The following is a 15,609-nucleotide window of genomic DNA, read 5'->3' as shown; positions in this document are numbered from 1 at the left end:
TTCATTATTATCTGTTATTTAAGTACTAACAACATTTTGTATCGTTTAAAAGTTTGTTCAATTCTTGAAAGTAAAGTTTTTTTAGCAACTTTCAATACAGAGAAAATTGGCAAAAAAGATTGCACTCCACAAGTTACATGGCTTGCATAAAATAACATCACCATGACATATTTAAAAAAAAAATCCATTACTAAGTCTTGTCAGCAAGCTGAGTCAAAGCAATACAATGTTTTCTCAACAAATGACATTTTAACTAAGAATTTCTTGGATTGACTAAAACCACAAGAAATCTATCTCACCAAAACTACAATGCAATAAAACCAATTCCATAATAAAAAAAATTACTATAATAAACGTATATGTTATGCTACATATAAACACTCACAGGGTGTGAAACGCACACACATAAAATATTGGCTTTTACAACCAGATAAATTCCTGAATTGTAAAGAACATTCATTGACAACATTGAAAAAAAGGAAAAACATAAATTTAAATAGTTCAACTGGGTTACACAGGAAAGTTGCGCCAACAAATACTAAAAATCTTTCAAAATGCAATTTCAGTTAACTCCAGTGTGTCAATGCACATTGGTAACACCAAGAATGTCCAACAACAGAAGCAAGACAGTGCCTTTTGAAGAAAGATATCTTTGGACAGCTGCAATTCTTTCTAGGATTCATTCGGATAGTACATAGCTAGATATTCATCATGTTGCATCTAGAGTATGGAGATCTGGACATGCTGCTGGGGTGTCGAATTTAACGCCGTACACGCAAGTCTCTTTTTCAGACACATATTTTACTTTGTCCTCGGTCGCACATTTAAAATCAATCTACAAAAAATAAAAAAATAAGAAATTTGGAAATTGCAAAGTGTTGTTGATTAGAAGATGAATTTGCATGTTGTAAGGAAGCAAGCATATAAATAGAGCTGTTTGCTGTCATCACATGTTTTTTTTATGATGCTACTATGAATGCATGTGTTTACTGCAGTGACAGCATAGAAGTTGTTACTTAGAAATGTTGCTTGGCTCAATATAAATTATTAGGTAAAATATACACATTGCTTAGTCAAATGGCATTATTTTAACAAATCAACTTACAATAGTCGTCCTTTTCTTGCCTTCTGGACAATGGTCACCTTTTCCATTACCCATAACCAGTCTGAAGCCATTTTCAACATCACCTTCCAACTTTCCACCAGTTCCAATTAACCACACATCCTTGCCATTCTGAACATTAACCACAAAATGCTGTTTACTTAAATGGACAGGAGTTACTTACTTTGGCCTTGATGGCTCATAAGTCATTATAATGTTTTTTTTTTATTAATTTGTATGTAAAGTTATGTATTTTTTGACAACAACATAGAAAATTTCAAGTTCAGGGAAAAGGCTGTGTTTGGTGTCAAATATTTTTTTTTGCTATTTCCTAAAATGTCAAGAAAAATTACCCAGTACAGTACGCAACTTAATCTGGATAAGTGTCTGTGTTATTCAATTACCTGGGTAGCATTGAAATATGGGCAAATCTCATACATATATCCTGGTGACTTAAACATGTAGCACTCATTAGTCAGAAAGTAAAACACTCCATTGGGTCCATAGTTCTGCAAAAAAAAATCAAGTTGTAAGTACTGGTGCTTGCAATTACATAAAAACAAACTGATATATTTTACAACGGCTGTTGGATTAACATAGGCAGTGACCATATATACGTAGGCGTCTCACAAACAAACAGGGGTGACAAAGTATGCATTAAATTAAAAATTATTGTCAGAAAAACCACATACATTATACTATGTGTTAAGCTAGTTTCAAACGACCTTTATTATTACCGTCACAATCAGGACTAACACAAGTGTCTCGTGGATTGTTACGCAACAAAGTGACACGAAACGGAATTTGCGTCGTTTACCGATGTTTAGGGCGATAAGACTGACGAAATTTTTTTTGCGTGTTTCTAAAACCTGGAAATGTCACCCATAATATTTTACAAAACGTTTAAAAATCGACGCCTATGCATATATATGAGTTGTTTGTTTAAATATAATAGTACATGAGTTAATTAAAGTTTAGTTCAAACTGTGAATAGTTCGACTACACTTTCACATTTCTCGTATGGTTTTTATTTGTGGGTTGTCAGGGATAGAGCAGAGATGGCCAAACAATAGGTTTGCTTGCCAGAATTTGGCATGAAACGAAAACTGTTCATACTGCAGTTTTATGTAAATAAAATGCATGTATTTTGCTTTTACGCTGCAACTGTGAAACGTTAACTATTGCATGAAGGTTACTTATATACTTATGTACATGTTAGGTTAAAAGTGAACATGCTTTGTCCACTCTAATATCACATGGCCCATATGCTTGCCCACCACATATGGAAAACTACATTGTCAGCACAAAGTGGAAGTTTTGTTCGGCTGTTTAGCTGCAAAGATCATTGGAAGTCACACTAAAGCTGCATTGATGAGACCTATTAGGTCAAAACAGGGGCACTATCTGTAGCTCACTACAAAAAACATTATTGGCTCTGTTGCATATACTACCAACCTAGAACACATCAAATAGACCACAAATACATCCTTTTCTTCCTCAAACTAGCATAAATACAACTGATGAAAACAGTTTGTAAAACAAAATAAGTTGGTTGGCTCTCAAAAAAAATGTGTTTCAACCATTAACAAAGAACATACCACTTCAGCAGAATGCTCAAGACCCTTTGCAATGTACTGAGGTTTAAGGGAAGCCCCTTCTTTGAGAATGTTGAGTTCTCTTAATTTTTGGTGTTCATAATCCTGACATGTGTCAGAACAAGGTGCGCGCTGGACGTCCTCTGAAACTTAAAATATGTCCATGAAAATATTTACTAAAGGGTCTTAGGTTAAACGAATAATGTACACACAAAAATAAGGTCTTTAGATCAGGATTTAAGTGAAACCTATGTTGTTACAGTTCGTATTTTGCAGTATAAAAACTTTCCAATCTTTAGATTTTGTTATTGTGTTTATTTTAACTAAGGAACTGAAGATGCCCACAGGGCAAAATATATATTCCAAACAACTGATCCTGTTCTCAAAAGTGAGAGCTTTGTGTGCATATTGCCATTATGGAAGGTATACAGTGATCGCTAGGCCAGCATCTGCAGTATATGGTTCAGAACTAAATTTTTCACTATTTCAAGTCGTTAATTTATACAAAAGATGACCCCCCAACAATGCCCACCAAATTCTGTACATATACTGCTTCCTTTGCAGTGGAAATTACAGGACATTTGGGTCAGCATTTGTTCTATTAGGTGTACTGTACCTGGAAGTTCAAGGTCAGGGGCTACTGTTATCCCTTTCCATTCATCGCTACCATCACAACAATCACAAAGGCCATCATTTACTCTTGAAGATGGAAGAAACAGTCGTTCGGGTTCACAGTAAAACCTAAAAAGTAAATGCAGGTGACATAGTATTAAGAAGGTCAATGATCAATTACTGTTAAGAAAGATTAATACCTTCCATTGCTACAAGCAGATGTTCCAGGTTCATCACTCCCGTCAGAACAATCACAGTAGTCATTATTAACAGATGACCATTCAACAGTCTGGTTGCCAGATAAACAAGTAAAGGTTCCTTCCTTAGAAGGGACATAGTACTTCCTGCGTAACACAAAAGTACAAGTTCTTATTTTTTTGAATAAAAAGGACCTTTACTAAATGTGCTCCTTTATAGCTTAAACACACAGTGACAGAGTAAACAGCTCATACAAATCCCTAATCACTTGTTAATAACACACCTGTGTTCTTTTTTGACGCCTCTTAATAGTGTTCCATTTACTTTCATTCCAATCTCTTTCATGAGTTTCTGTGCAAACTTTGGATGTACAGATCGTGCTATCTCTGGAGGTGCCTAAAATACAAATAAACTTTGCCCATTATTATGTCATACAATGTTGTATGACGTCAGATGTTGTGCTCTAAAGTCCTCACAAAACGGAATTTCGCTGATCTAGTTGATGAATAGTCATGTTTTTTATACGGTTTATGTATATACAGGCCGAAGGACCTTGCTATAACAATTTGTCACATGGAATGGAATAAAACATACAAACTAGACCAATATGCATGCAAGAATTATATATTTGAATAATGTTATCATACATACTGTCCATCAAAGTGATTTTGTGTGCTACAGAAGAATTTTTTGCAAAACGAGCATATGGTTAAAAAAAACAAGGGCTGAACATATAGTGTGCTTATTTTCTGACAAAAATTAATGCAGCGAATAGCTTTTTTTTAGTGCAGGGTATCAACTAGTTTCTTTGGGTCAACGTAATACAAACTGTGTTTTGTATCATGGTATGTTGAATGTAGTACAGTATATACTACTTTATGAAATCTATATATATACTTTGGTTTTTGCTGCTTGTCTTTTGGACTACATATACTTTTCTTCTGTGCTAGGTCACTATCAACAATACAGTAATAACTGATATGATACTCGCAACCGACAAAAAAAAAACTTTTAATTTACCATGCACAATTTGGAAATACATATTTATGAACTGAAATAAGAAAATAAAGGACTTGCCATGGGTTGTTGTTTGTTATACATGCTTTAAAGATTTACTCCAGCAAATTTACACAAAAGTTTCATGTACAGTGGGAAGAACCTTTCAGATAAAATACGAGGTGGGGTGGCACCAAGCTAAAAAACTACGAATGCCCAGGAATTCAGCGCCCTGCTACCCTTAGTAAATTTGCATTTGCACCCAATATAATTAATTTTTACAATTATTCAAGCTAAACATAAGAAATAGTTTGTGTTTGCAATTGTTTCACAAACTTTTTAAAAATCAAAATTATTGGCACCTCTTAAAACTGATGCTGACATAAGATGTTAAGTATGCAACAAAAACAACTAAAGTAAATTCATTATTAATTTTTTTAAAAAACCTATTTACCTCTACAATCACAATGGGAAAGCAAACTCTTGCACAACCAACAAAGGCAAATGCATAAATAAGTTCCAAACAAGGCAGTAATAAAACTTAGATAAAATAATTAAACTTTCAACCAAATATATATTTACCACAGCAAGTTGACCAAGGTGAGTGTATTTTCCTTTGTTATGTGTTTCGCTACCAGAATTAATCAACATTTGTTGTTGGCGCTGGAGATTTTTCAAAATGCTTGCCTACAAAATAGCACATGTTAAAATATCTGTACACAGAAAAGATGCAGAGTCCATATTCTTTCTATGGATTACAATCAGAAAGGAAAGTTTCCGATTAACTAATTAGTTTTTTTGATTAGGATATGAGATACATACCTGGAAAAACATGAAAAACAATGCTGTGATAAATAAGGCAACAAGGGTTTGGAAGGGATTGCTCCTGCCTCCCATCAAACGTAGCTGTCTTTGAGTAGGCTCCATATTAACACCAAAAGAATAATATTAGTATACACCCTACCAAAAACACCCCTACCACCAGAACCCTGCAGCACAGTAACACATAATCAGTTAAACATTGCACAAAAATACAAAAGTATTGTTAATATTTAGAAGAAATTAATGTGGAAAACCAAATGTATTACTAGCATTTAAAGTTTATTCACAAAATATAATGCAAATTATTTTTAATCCAGCATTTTCAAAACTGTCTGCTTAGCACTGCACACCACATATAATAAGTAAAATTACATACACAATGGCAACAACTCTCTGTTTCTGGTAATTTCATGGCCAACATAAAAGTCAAATACCACACCATAATTTACGCATTGCATTTCTCCTATATCCAAAAATCAAAGACTGCTATTCCAAGTCCAACGCAAATCAATGCACCATCATTCGCATCAATGAACTTGTAAATCGTTCCATTTTCTTAACATCTTGTGCATGTTCTGTTGCATACTGGAATCGCACCAGATCGTCGGTGACAGTAAGAACTAATTTCTCGTCGCAGTGTCTGTATTTAATGTTGTACTTGACTTTGGTCGGGTCACTTTGGTACAAACGCTCTGCAGACTTTACAAACTCCTCCCAGGATTCAAAGAACGTCATCTTTGTTTATGTTACTATTTTGTATTAATCTGAAATATATTTTAATGAACAAACTGTCAAAATGGCGTGCAGTTTGTTTTCGGCAATTTTGTACTAAAATGATACTCAAGTATGATGTAAACTGGCAACGTAACAGCTGTTCAAACTCCAAAGACCATTTCGTTACTATGCGTGCGACGTAAAAATAACATTATCTCTAATGGAATAATTTAACACAACATATGTAAGACAAATTTACAAATACTAGTTTCTCACATAATTTAAAACTATTATTTTTTATTTATAAACTTTTAACGTTTTAAAAATTAAAATAGCATCATGAATTTTTCTAAATAATGCGTTGTAAATGGTGTGATAGAAATGAAAACATTTACACAGTTTACCCTACCTGATAAAGCTCAAAACCTGATCGATTTATGTCAGTTGCAGTGGTCATTGAACAGTTACAATGGTAATTATGCAAAAGTTATTTAATAATGTCTATATTTGATTGAAAGGAAATACTTCATTGCAAACGGATATATCTTCCTCTTAAACGCACGACAATACAACAACCAGTCGAAATACCTTTTTCGGCTATTCGATGACGCAAAAGTCGGATTACCCTAAATTGTTTGCCAATAAATCCAACAGAGTGACAGTTGGGCAGAAAATCAGTTAATAGGCTTTAGTTTCTTACAGATTGCGCCTGTGTCATCATTGTTATTGCAAGTATACTGGGTAAGGTTCAAGTATTGCACGCGGTAGCCTTGAACAATTTTTGAAGACGTCTCAGTGATGACCATTTTTTTTATCATGCGCATATGATAAGCTGTTGCAAGTGACCCTCGTGACAATATATGTTTCATGTACAAAATCCTTGGCGTTTGGGCGCTTTTTGCAATTGCTCCATCAGACAAATTTGAACACTTAAACCCCGAGAATGTCAGGGAAAAACCTGGCGAATGGAAACCCCAACAAAATTTATTTCGTTTTCATGAAGATTGTTTTTTTTTGGCACGCCCAGTGACTTACAAATGTTTTTTTCCATTTCGGTTGATTGAAATGAAAACTATAATTAAGCCTATTTCACGTTTTGCACACGAAATGCTGTCCGACGCGGAGGCACTTTAATATTATTTATATAACCTTGTTATGCGTCAATGATACAAACAGGAGTTTGCCTTTATACAGAATTTTGTGAATGAAATGTGCGACCAGGAATACTCGGTGTACCTTTTTCTCCAATACGATGTAGCCAGAACAGTTGGCTCTCGGCTGCGGAAGGAAAAACGTCACCGCGAACTACTTCATTCGAAGAATTATTCCTGTTCAAATGATTTGGTGATTGGAACGTTTGCCTTTCGTGTGCATTCCTCGTCGGTCAAATATTATTTGCTTCAGCCAGGGAGTGTCTTGTTCAAACCGATAGTTTTATTAGTATGTTCATTTCAGGCGCCCTTATTGATAGCTTGTTTTTGTGTAAGACGTTTAACTTGCGCAAATCAGTCTTGATGCAAATTGTTTTGAAGAATTGATTTTAAAAAGAAATTTCGGGACGGTTAGAATCGGTTTGCATAATATTCGTCGGTTGTACCACCCTAAAACGTTTGGCAAGTATGAAATATATAAAATTATTTAAGTGATGCATAATTTTGGCAGGAAATTTAGATGTATATCAAAAACGAAACGCATGCATGTTCTGAAAAAGGATGTTACAGTTGCCTCCTGAATAGTTTTGGCCTTATGTGGTGTTAAATGTTGGTTGTAAACATTTGCATACATCTCAATCATGAGCAAGCTGTTCCAAAACTATTCATAATAAGTAAAAAAAAGTTGTGTGAAAAATAGTGATTATTATATGTACGACATACAAGGCGCTTGTTCAATTGTGCTGTATACAAAGTAAGACATCTAATTAAAAAAAAAACGATATTTCCTTTGATATAATAATGTGGTTGTTCGTTACGTGGAATGTAACGCAGACTTGGTCACTAAATTATGTCAAAAACAGGAAGTTGTTTACCATTCCGCAATTGTGACACACTTTCATGACGTCACCAAGTTCTGCGTAATTTGGAATTTACCTGTAAACTTCTATTCAAACATAGTTGGATTAATTATTTATTAGTGTATGCGATGAGGTCATGATGACGCTGGGAATTATAATGTTAATTTGTTTGTTCGGGTTTTCCCAAGGTAAGTGTAATATTGTATGTTTCTTGGAACCGCCAACTTTTACAGGGTTGTGTGACGTAACGACCAAATAAAATCTGCGTACACAGTGCAATTGAACAGGGAAACATTCTATTTCAATATTATTTTTAACAGGCCTAAAATGCATGCAGCCGTCCGACGCCCGATACATCCAACCAATGTCACCACTTCCAAGTAACTGGCTTAATACTGGTTGGCACAGTGGTCAGAACCTAGCATTACCCAACGGTAAGAACAAGGTTATTTAAACACAACGGAGGTTGGTTGTTGCAGAAAGGTACTTTTTTCTTGTTTAAGAAAGCCACCATGACCCAACACATTCCAGAGGGGTCAGATTCGCCCAAAACGGAGCGCGAATGTGGTGGCTGCAAAACCGCGAGACACAAGCGTATTACTTGCTGACCGCAGATATGTCCAAGTACGGCTACAAAGTTCTATTATTGATAAGTTTCTTGCTAGCAGAGCTAGGTTTTACTTACGTTGCAGCTTTATTAATTTCAACAAAGTACTTGTATAAGGTGGCCTGTGGTTAACAATCACATTTTGAAATCACTGAGGCGACACTAATACGAACAGTTCTGTGTCAGCTGTACGTCATAATGCTCCCATTGTTGCGCCAGGTTTCTGTGTGTGCATTCGGAGGGCGGCCTAAAAGTCAACTGGTTTATAAACAATGAAGAAAACATGGTCGAGCGTTGGTGCCAGTGGCTGATTGAGACTGACCCTTCAAACTTAAACCTGTTTAGGCTGAAGAATTTTGCTTTCACAGATGTGGTAAATTTCCTAAAATTTTAGTTTATAATTATAAAATATTTTTGTAGTATTTTGTGCATCCCAAAGAGATGTACTTAATTAAGCTACAGTATGGTACCACACATTCTATCATGGTATGTATACACTCAACTGAATGGATTAATACATTAATTGAAACACGACAAATGAAAGTTTGTATCATCGGAATCTCCTGTCATCTTCATGTCCAACGAAGTAACAGCTTTGTTGAAAAACTTCTGTTAATAATCCTAATTCGTTTGTTGATTCTATTTGAATAAAGCGATACTGATGATGCATGCAAGCGCAGGTGAAATATACATATCGAACGGATTTGTTACAGGAGTATTATGACGTCACAAGGCCTCTTTACCAACAAATGCCTTTTTTTCAGTTGTAAACTAAACCTGAACACAAACTTTTTAACTATGAACTGACATGAATACAGTTGCAAATAACATATTTAAGAGCACATGCATCTTGCGTTTCCAGGTTAATTCTGTTGAACATGCTTACGTGGACCGCACCGGGCTGTACTTCGATTACGCTGAAAACGTCAGAAATGATGCGAGAAACCAAATAGCAGACGAGCTTAAGTGGTTTAGGTGGTCGAAGGTTGATCCCAGCCAGCGCAACATGGACAGCATTGAAGACCAATGCGAATTTGGTAGGAGAGAGCAAGACAATGAGACAATTACCGTTTCAATTCGTTTTCATACTATAACAAACTAACCATTACAGAAATTCCTTGAAGATGTAAAAGCAAATTCGCATGCCCTCGTTAAAAGAAACATTTGAAATTGAAACAGTCATCTCACAATAAAGACAAACTACAAGACGTGTTTTAACAAGTTAAATTCCTAAGTTTATATTTTTGAGAAAACGGATATGCTCCCATATGAGTCTGTTGTTGTGGTGTAAAGTAGCATTTTCATTAAAATCACTGTACGATCTAACATAGATTTTGTTGTAAAAGGTGAAAGTGGCGTACCAGTGTTTCTTGAAACAATTCAGACAATAGCTGTAAGAGGAGCAGTAAGAGGCCGAGGGAGAATTCGTTTGGTTAGAACAGGTGAGACGGAAAGGTTATTTTAATTTTCATTAGTGTTTACTATAATTACTGTAAATATGCAATTACATTACTTTGCGTAAGGATCAAAATCACTGCCTCTGAGCAGTAGCACGCCCACATAACTTTTTTTTTTAAAGGCAGTGAACATGTTCCTTGTTTGATTTTTACTGCTACAGTGCAGGGTTGTGTTTTTCTATTTAACCACAGTTCAGGAAATTATCGTAATATTTACGAAGGACGTAACTAGCATCATACATTTTTGCAGATGCATTCGCTCAATGCTCACCAGGCTGGTTTTTGCACGCAAATAGGTGCTATCGACTTTTTCGCTACATTATTGTGGACCACACACGAGCAACCAATATTTGCAAGTTTTTCAAAGGAGGTTTAGTTGTTCCGAAGTAAGTTTCGGAGGCATTTTAGCGATAAAGATCTATAAGATTTATTATGTCAGTAAAATTATTGTCTCCCTGTTCACGTGCGCGTGTTTGTATAGTTGTACAACTGCGGGTCTACTCTTCGGCACAATTAAATACTAACCACATCATACCTTAAACGCAAGTGTTTACTACACATAAATATATATCATCCCAATAGTTATATGCTTTTAAGTTTTGATGTGTTCTTCTGTTGCGATATAAAATAGTAACGTTTTATTTTCAAAGGAACCAGGCGGAACAGAGCTTCTTGGTTCGACTTGTCAGTCACTTTGACCCGGCCGGTGAGTACTGGCTTGGAATGAAAAGGAAGACGTCCGGCGGAAGATTTTTCGATACCGCTGGAGCCAGACTCACTTTTAGGCGTTGGAAAAGAGTTCGAAGCTCATTGTAAGCATAACGACACGTGACAATGCAACAAAAAACAAATGAAAATTAAAATCACTGTATGTGTCAGTGCATGGCTTGAACACAATATATGTCAGCTAAACAAGCTGAGCTCCTGCAAAAAAGCCCGGTATGCCCAGGTTTGTGTGTTCAAATCTCGCCGGGAAAAGAATTGTCTTTGATCCAGCAATGCCTTGACTGCGTTACTATCCCATGACAATAGACAGTATATATAGTCGCCCCTATGCCTATTCCCTTTGTGTTGGCGATCGCAGCTCCCGTATTTTGATTATAAGGCTTGCAGCCAAGCTGGATTATAGCCACGTTTTCCTACTGATCAGAGTGAGATCAGTTTCCTGTGAGGTTTGAACTCACGACCCTGGGTTAACCAGGCCTACCGCTTTACCGTATGAGCAACGAGGGCTTAGCGGTTTGCAGGGCTTTTACCGAAACGATTGAATTTGTACGAAAAAATATACTATTGTGTACTCGGTGAGATTTATAAATTTAGTGAATAAATTGGTGTTTAAATCCTATCGGAACGGCGTTCCGGACCTTTCCGACCTACTTTTACCGCTGGTCCCATTCGACATTGTACTTTAATGATATCTTGCATCTTTCATTTTGTGCAGTAAAAATGACCAGTGTTCATACTGGTACCAGAACCGATGGTTTAAGGGAAACTGCAAGCGAGGGACAAAAGTTTTGTGTTATAAAGGTAAGTGAAAACATTTAATACCTTTTTCCTTAAAATCCACCTTTTTCCAACGCCACTTGTGGTGCGTGACACAGGTGGAAACTTCACATCAAAATGTCCTTGTGTCAAACGCAGTTAAATTGCAGAGAATACATGTTTCGTTAAAGAAGCATCTTTAGTTCTTAATCAAATATTCAGTTCTTAATCTATTTAAATAAAAACTAAAGATGCTTCTTCAGCGAAATATGTATTCTCTGCAATAAACTGCCTTTGACACAAGGATATTTATACTTTATTTTTTTTATAAAGTTAAGTGTTTATCGTTTGGAGGTGATTCTGGTAATTGATTGTTATTCACTCCGACAACAGCTTTCTATTTCAGAATTCACGTTTCGGGAATTCGTTGACTGATATTCATATCTACCCTGTGTGCAACACGCTTCAAATAATGTACACCTAAATGCTCTTTGACTTTATTTTATTAATTTTTTAAGATTAGATTTAGAATTTTACATAGTCGTATTTTGGCAAGCCCTGTAACAAGAAGTTTGCTTAAAGCCCAATAAAAAACATGACAATTTTGATGTACAGAAGCCGACGTTACGAGTGATCAGTGCGGAAGCATAAAGATTAAAAACCTGGACGTAAGTATAACTACGTATACCTGTTTAATGGAGCAAGACGATATATGATGACGACAAAAAATTGGTTTTGGGTTTTCGTCCAAAAATATTTTTCTGGGTAAAAACATGTCTAAATACCGCATGTGTCAATAACCTAACATACAACAAAAGCTTGTTAACCCACATCAACCTATAAACACGAAGCAAATGTCCATTACTTACTCGCTGAAGCTAAAGAAATATTAGTCCCGGGCTTAAATAGAAACAAGTCCATAATGAACAAATGCTGTTACCCTCAAGTCACTGATGCAATACCAGAATAATAAACAAAATTGCGTCGTATCCTCTTGGTCGAAAGACAACGACAACACACAATTTTGAAAAGTCTTATTTCGCCATTTTGTTTTTTGGTATTTAGACCAGAATGCTGCGTGAATACAAACCTCCACCAGCGGATGGAAGGATTGTAAACGGAGAACCAGCTGAGGAGGGACAATTTCCTTGGCAGGTAAAAATGGATTTTGCTGTGTAAAAGGATATGAAAGTATAAACCGTGTATAGGTGTCAGTTTTGTATGTTTCACTTTCATGCAAAACCTTATCCATATTGTTAATCATAAAATTTCACAGAACAGCAATTTTTTTTCCGGCTTCAATTTTCAGTCGCAGGCTGGCTTCATTTTATAATTGTCTCCATTGTTCATAAAAAACTCCAACGATTGGTCGAACATATAAACACATGGACAAAAAACACAGCATGAAAAATTATTATAGTAAAGTTTTTGGCAGGGAGCGCTGTGCACTTTAATTTTTCACATACACCTAAATAGACAATCTGGCGACCCAAAATAGGAATGCGACCCATCCTTAGCGAACCCCTGCGCATTCTGATGAATTCATGTTACTTAGAAGATAAACAACATTGATTTAATGCAGGCGAGTATTAGATTCGTTACTCCAGTCCGACAAGATGGTTTGGACATTGTTCACAACTGCGGTGGAACACTGATTGATCATTGTTGGGTTCTTACGGCTGCCCACTGCGTAAACGACTGGTATGTTACAAAATTTATAAATCTTATATATGGTTTATCACAACACACAAAAAATTGTGCAAATTTTGTTGGCAAAATATCCTCAGTAACCATGTATGCAATTATTTAATTTTTAAATACCTTTTTTAAAGTTGTGATTTTGGCAAGTATGGGCAAGGACAAGTTTGGTATTTATTGCAGTATATCTCCAAATACTATATATTGGTTACGGTGTAGGTCAGCCAGTGACCTGCGCGTACGTGTGGGTGATCTCAATAACAAAATCCCTGATGGTACGGAACAAGAATTTGACATCGAAAGACTGATTGTACACGAGGAATATTCCTTGGTTCCTTCGCCGAGAAACGACATTGCTCTTATAAAACTCCATGCGAACGGAGGAAAGTGCGCAAGGTACAGAAAACCAGCAAATTAAAAAATGGGATATTTTTTTCCAATTATACATCATGACATTGCATATTTCCCTGTATGCTACACCACACAAGCATAAGCGCCATTCATACAGCATTGGCCAAAGAACTAAAAAAGTTAATAATTGTGGTAAACTTATTCGGGAAACAAATGCTTATTTGCTTGATTGTTTTCCTGGTTTTGCAGCTTTAACAATGCAGTTCAGCCAGCCTGTCTACCTGACGCATCATTTCCATTCCCCGACGGTGCAAGATGTCAAGTCAGTGGTTGGGGTGCAACGAACTACTCACGGGGCCAGTCATGTATGTATTCGCTTGTATTTTGGCATTTTGAAATCATTGAAATACAAATCACAGAAAACGTAATAAAGTAACACACGCTCAGTGTCTCCCATTATTGTTGCTGTCAAATTGTTAACTTATTTCCCCTAACATATAAGCAGTGGTGGGATTCGGCCTGGAAAATCTGTTCTTGAAATTTAATGACCTAAGCGAACCAGTTGTTAACAAGTGTATAGCCTATGTTTCCTGCGGTTATATTGGCATACTGCTAGTGAGAGAACCGGATGCTAAAATATTTGAATCCCACTACTGTATACTTATATATCAAAATTTTCCAACAATAAATTTAAGGCATATTAGCCTTACATCACAATGATGACAACCAATTGTTTGTCAGCGGCCTCTTCCAACTTAGAGTGGGCTACCCTGCCCAAGTTGAAGCACAGATATTGTGAGTCACGCTACGCAAGATACCCCGGCGTCTACACGGAAGGAATCATGTTCTGTGCTGGACTTAAGGTAAAGGGATTGTAAAAAATCATCGTATATCCTCTTACATATTGTTGGTTTTTTCCTTGAGGTTGGCAAACAGTTGCTTGCAATATTTAATTTAACATATTCTTTTGTGAAACTTCGCTTTGCAAAATTATGATTTTTTAGTCTGGCGGAAAAGACGCATGCACTGGTGATTCTGGTGGGCCATACGCTTGTCGAAACAAGGAAGGAAAATATGCTGTGACTGGAATTGTCAGTTTCGGTTAGTATAATCAACTAAACATTATGTATTTTTTCTTCTTTCTTTTACTACTGCGAAAAAAATGATAACCTTTCACATACAACTACTTTAGGATATTGTATGTCACAACAAAACGAGTATTGCGTTGTAGCTTGGTTAAAATGTACCTCAAACCTATAGACTGTTTTGTTTAATATTTTTACGGGGTCTTTTCAAGAGAGTAAAACTGATTAAAAAGAGTTTATTAATTGATAAAATTAAAAGGTTGATCGCACCCTCTTTATCCACTTCGTTTACAGTTCTGTGTTCCTGTTCAATATGTATGAATTGTTGCAGGTATTGGATGCGCTCGGCGCCGATATCCTGGAGTTTACACCAACGTAACAAACTACATTCCGTGGATTGGAAGCAAAATTAGGGCCAATGGAGGAGGGATTGTGGTGAAGACAGATTTGTAAACGTTTCAGTTTTCGTTGTACATCTCGAATTAACGCCATTTCAACGATAATTGTGTAAATACAACAAATCAATGCTTCTTGTTAATGCAGAAGTAATACCATGCTTTCGCATAGCAAGGCAGGATCGCCCACTGCGCAGGCCGTCTATATTTGGCGATCTCAGCTCTCGTATTCACATCATTAGGTTCACAGGCTTCGCAGCCAAGCTGGATCAGCCAATTTTCCCAAGAAGTCGGAGCGAGATCTAAAAAATCTTGTTTATATAATTAAACATCGGCTTCGTTCATTTATGGTTACTTGTTTACCAGAGTCTTAAAAAAGTCATATGCTTATGGAATCATTTTCCTCCAGTACAAATTTGATATAAAAATTTAGTTTAAACGACATGTAGGCTATTTAGTTGCGATATGTCAGGAAATAATAATA

At 36.1% G+C, this 15,609-nt stretch overlaps 2 protein-coding genes across 3 annotated transcripts; one reads left to right on the top strand and one right to left on the bottom strand.

The window, feature by feature from the left end:
• Nucleotides 1–20: 20 nt before the first annotated feature.
• LOC145895382 (uncharacterized) lies at nt 21–5,820 on the bottom strand. Of its 2 annotated transcripts, none has more exons than XM_082984188.1 (9): nt 5,326–5,820; nt 5,086–5,190; nt 3,791–3,903; nt 3,510–3,653; nt 3,314–3,438; nt 2,701–2,846; nt 1,507–1,611; nt 1,106–1,234; nt 21–835 (listed from the first exon to the last, which is right to left on the bottom strand). In XM_082984188.1, exons 1-9 carry the CDS (start codon nt 5,428–5,430, stop codon nt 710–712), a joined length of 1,098 nt encoding a protein of 365 aa, XP_082840314.1. In that variant the 5' UTR covers nt 5,431–5,820; the 3' UTR covers nt 21–709. The 2 variants fall into 2 exon arrangements, with proteins under 2 accessions (XP_082840314.1, XP_082840315.1); XM_082984189.1 differs by having other exon boundaries at nt 25–835; nt 2,701–2,840.
• A 2,035-nt stretch (nt 5,821–7,855) lies between these two features.
• On the top strand, nt 7,856–15,262 carry LOC145894468 (uncharacterized). The gene is made up of 17 exons (XM_082983064.1): nt 7,856–8,238; nt 8,371–8,484; nt 8,554–8,674; nt 8,877–9,030; nt 9,520–9,694; nt 10,004–10,099; nt 10,365–10,500; nt 10,765–10,926; nt 11,556–11,641; nt 12,212–12,264; nt 12,662–12,751; nt 13,179–13,297; nt 13,514–13,690; nt 13,895–14,010; nt 14,387–14,508; nt 14,650–14,746; nt 15,062–15,262. The coding sequence occupies exons 1-17, from the start codon at nt 8,187–8,189 to the stop codon at nt 15,181–15,183; spliced, it is 1,992 nt and encodes a 663-aa protein (XP_082839190.1). The 5' UTR covers nt 7,856–8,186; the 3' UTR covers nt 15,184–15,262.
• Nucleotides 15,263–15,609: the final 347 nt, after the last annotated feature.

This window comes from Ascidia mentula, chromosome 3, assembly GCF_947561715.1.
Source record: "Ascidia mentula chromosome 3, kaAscMent1.1, whole genome shotgun sequence".
In the NCBI taxonomy this organism is placed as follows: Eukaryota; Metazoa; Chordata; class Ascidiacea; order Phlebobranchia; family Ascidiidae; genus Ascidia; species Ascidia mentula.
Note: the sequence above shows the minus strand (reverse complement) of the source record. Positions and strands in the feature narration are given on the sequence as shown.

Coding starts and splice junctions, on each gene's coding strand:
- LOC145895382 (XM_082984188.1), bottom strand. CDS start 5,430: ATGGAGCCTACTCAAAGACAGCTACGTTTGATGGGAGGCAGGAGCAAT. Junction 5,191..5,325: donor TGTTTTTCATGTTTTTCCAG/GTATGTATCTCA, acceptor GCTATTTTGTAG/GCAAGCATTTTGAAAAATCT. Junction 3,904..5,085: donor ACCTTGGTCAACTTGCTGTG/GTAAATATATAT, acceptor TTTGTATTTTAG/GCACCTCCAGAGATAGCACG.
- LOC145894468 (XM_082983064.1), top strand. CDS start 8,187: ATGATGACGCTGGGAATTATAATGTTAATTTGTTTGTTCGGGTTTTCC. Junction 8,239..8,370: donor TTTGTTCGGGTTTTCCCAAG/GTAAGTGTAATA, acceptor TATTTTTAACAG/GCCTAAAATGCATGCAGCCG. Junction 10,501..10,764: donor GGAGGTTTAGTTGTTCCGAA/GTAAGTTTCGGA, acceptor TTATTTTCAAAG/GAACCAGGCGGAACAGAGCT.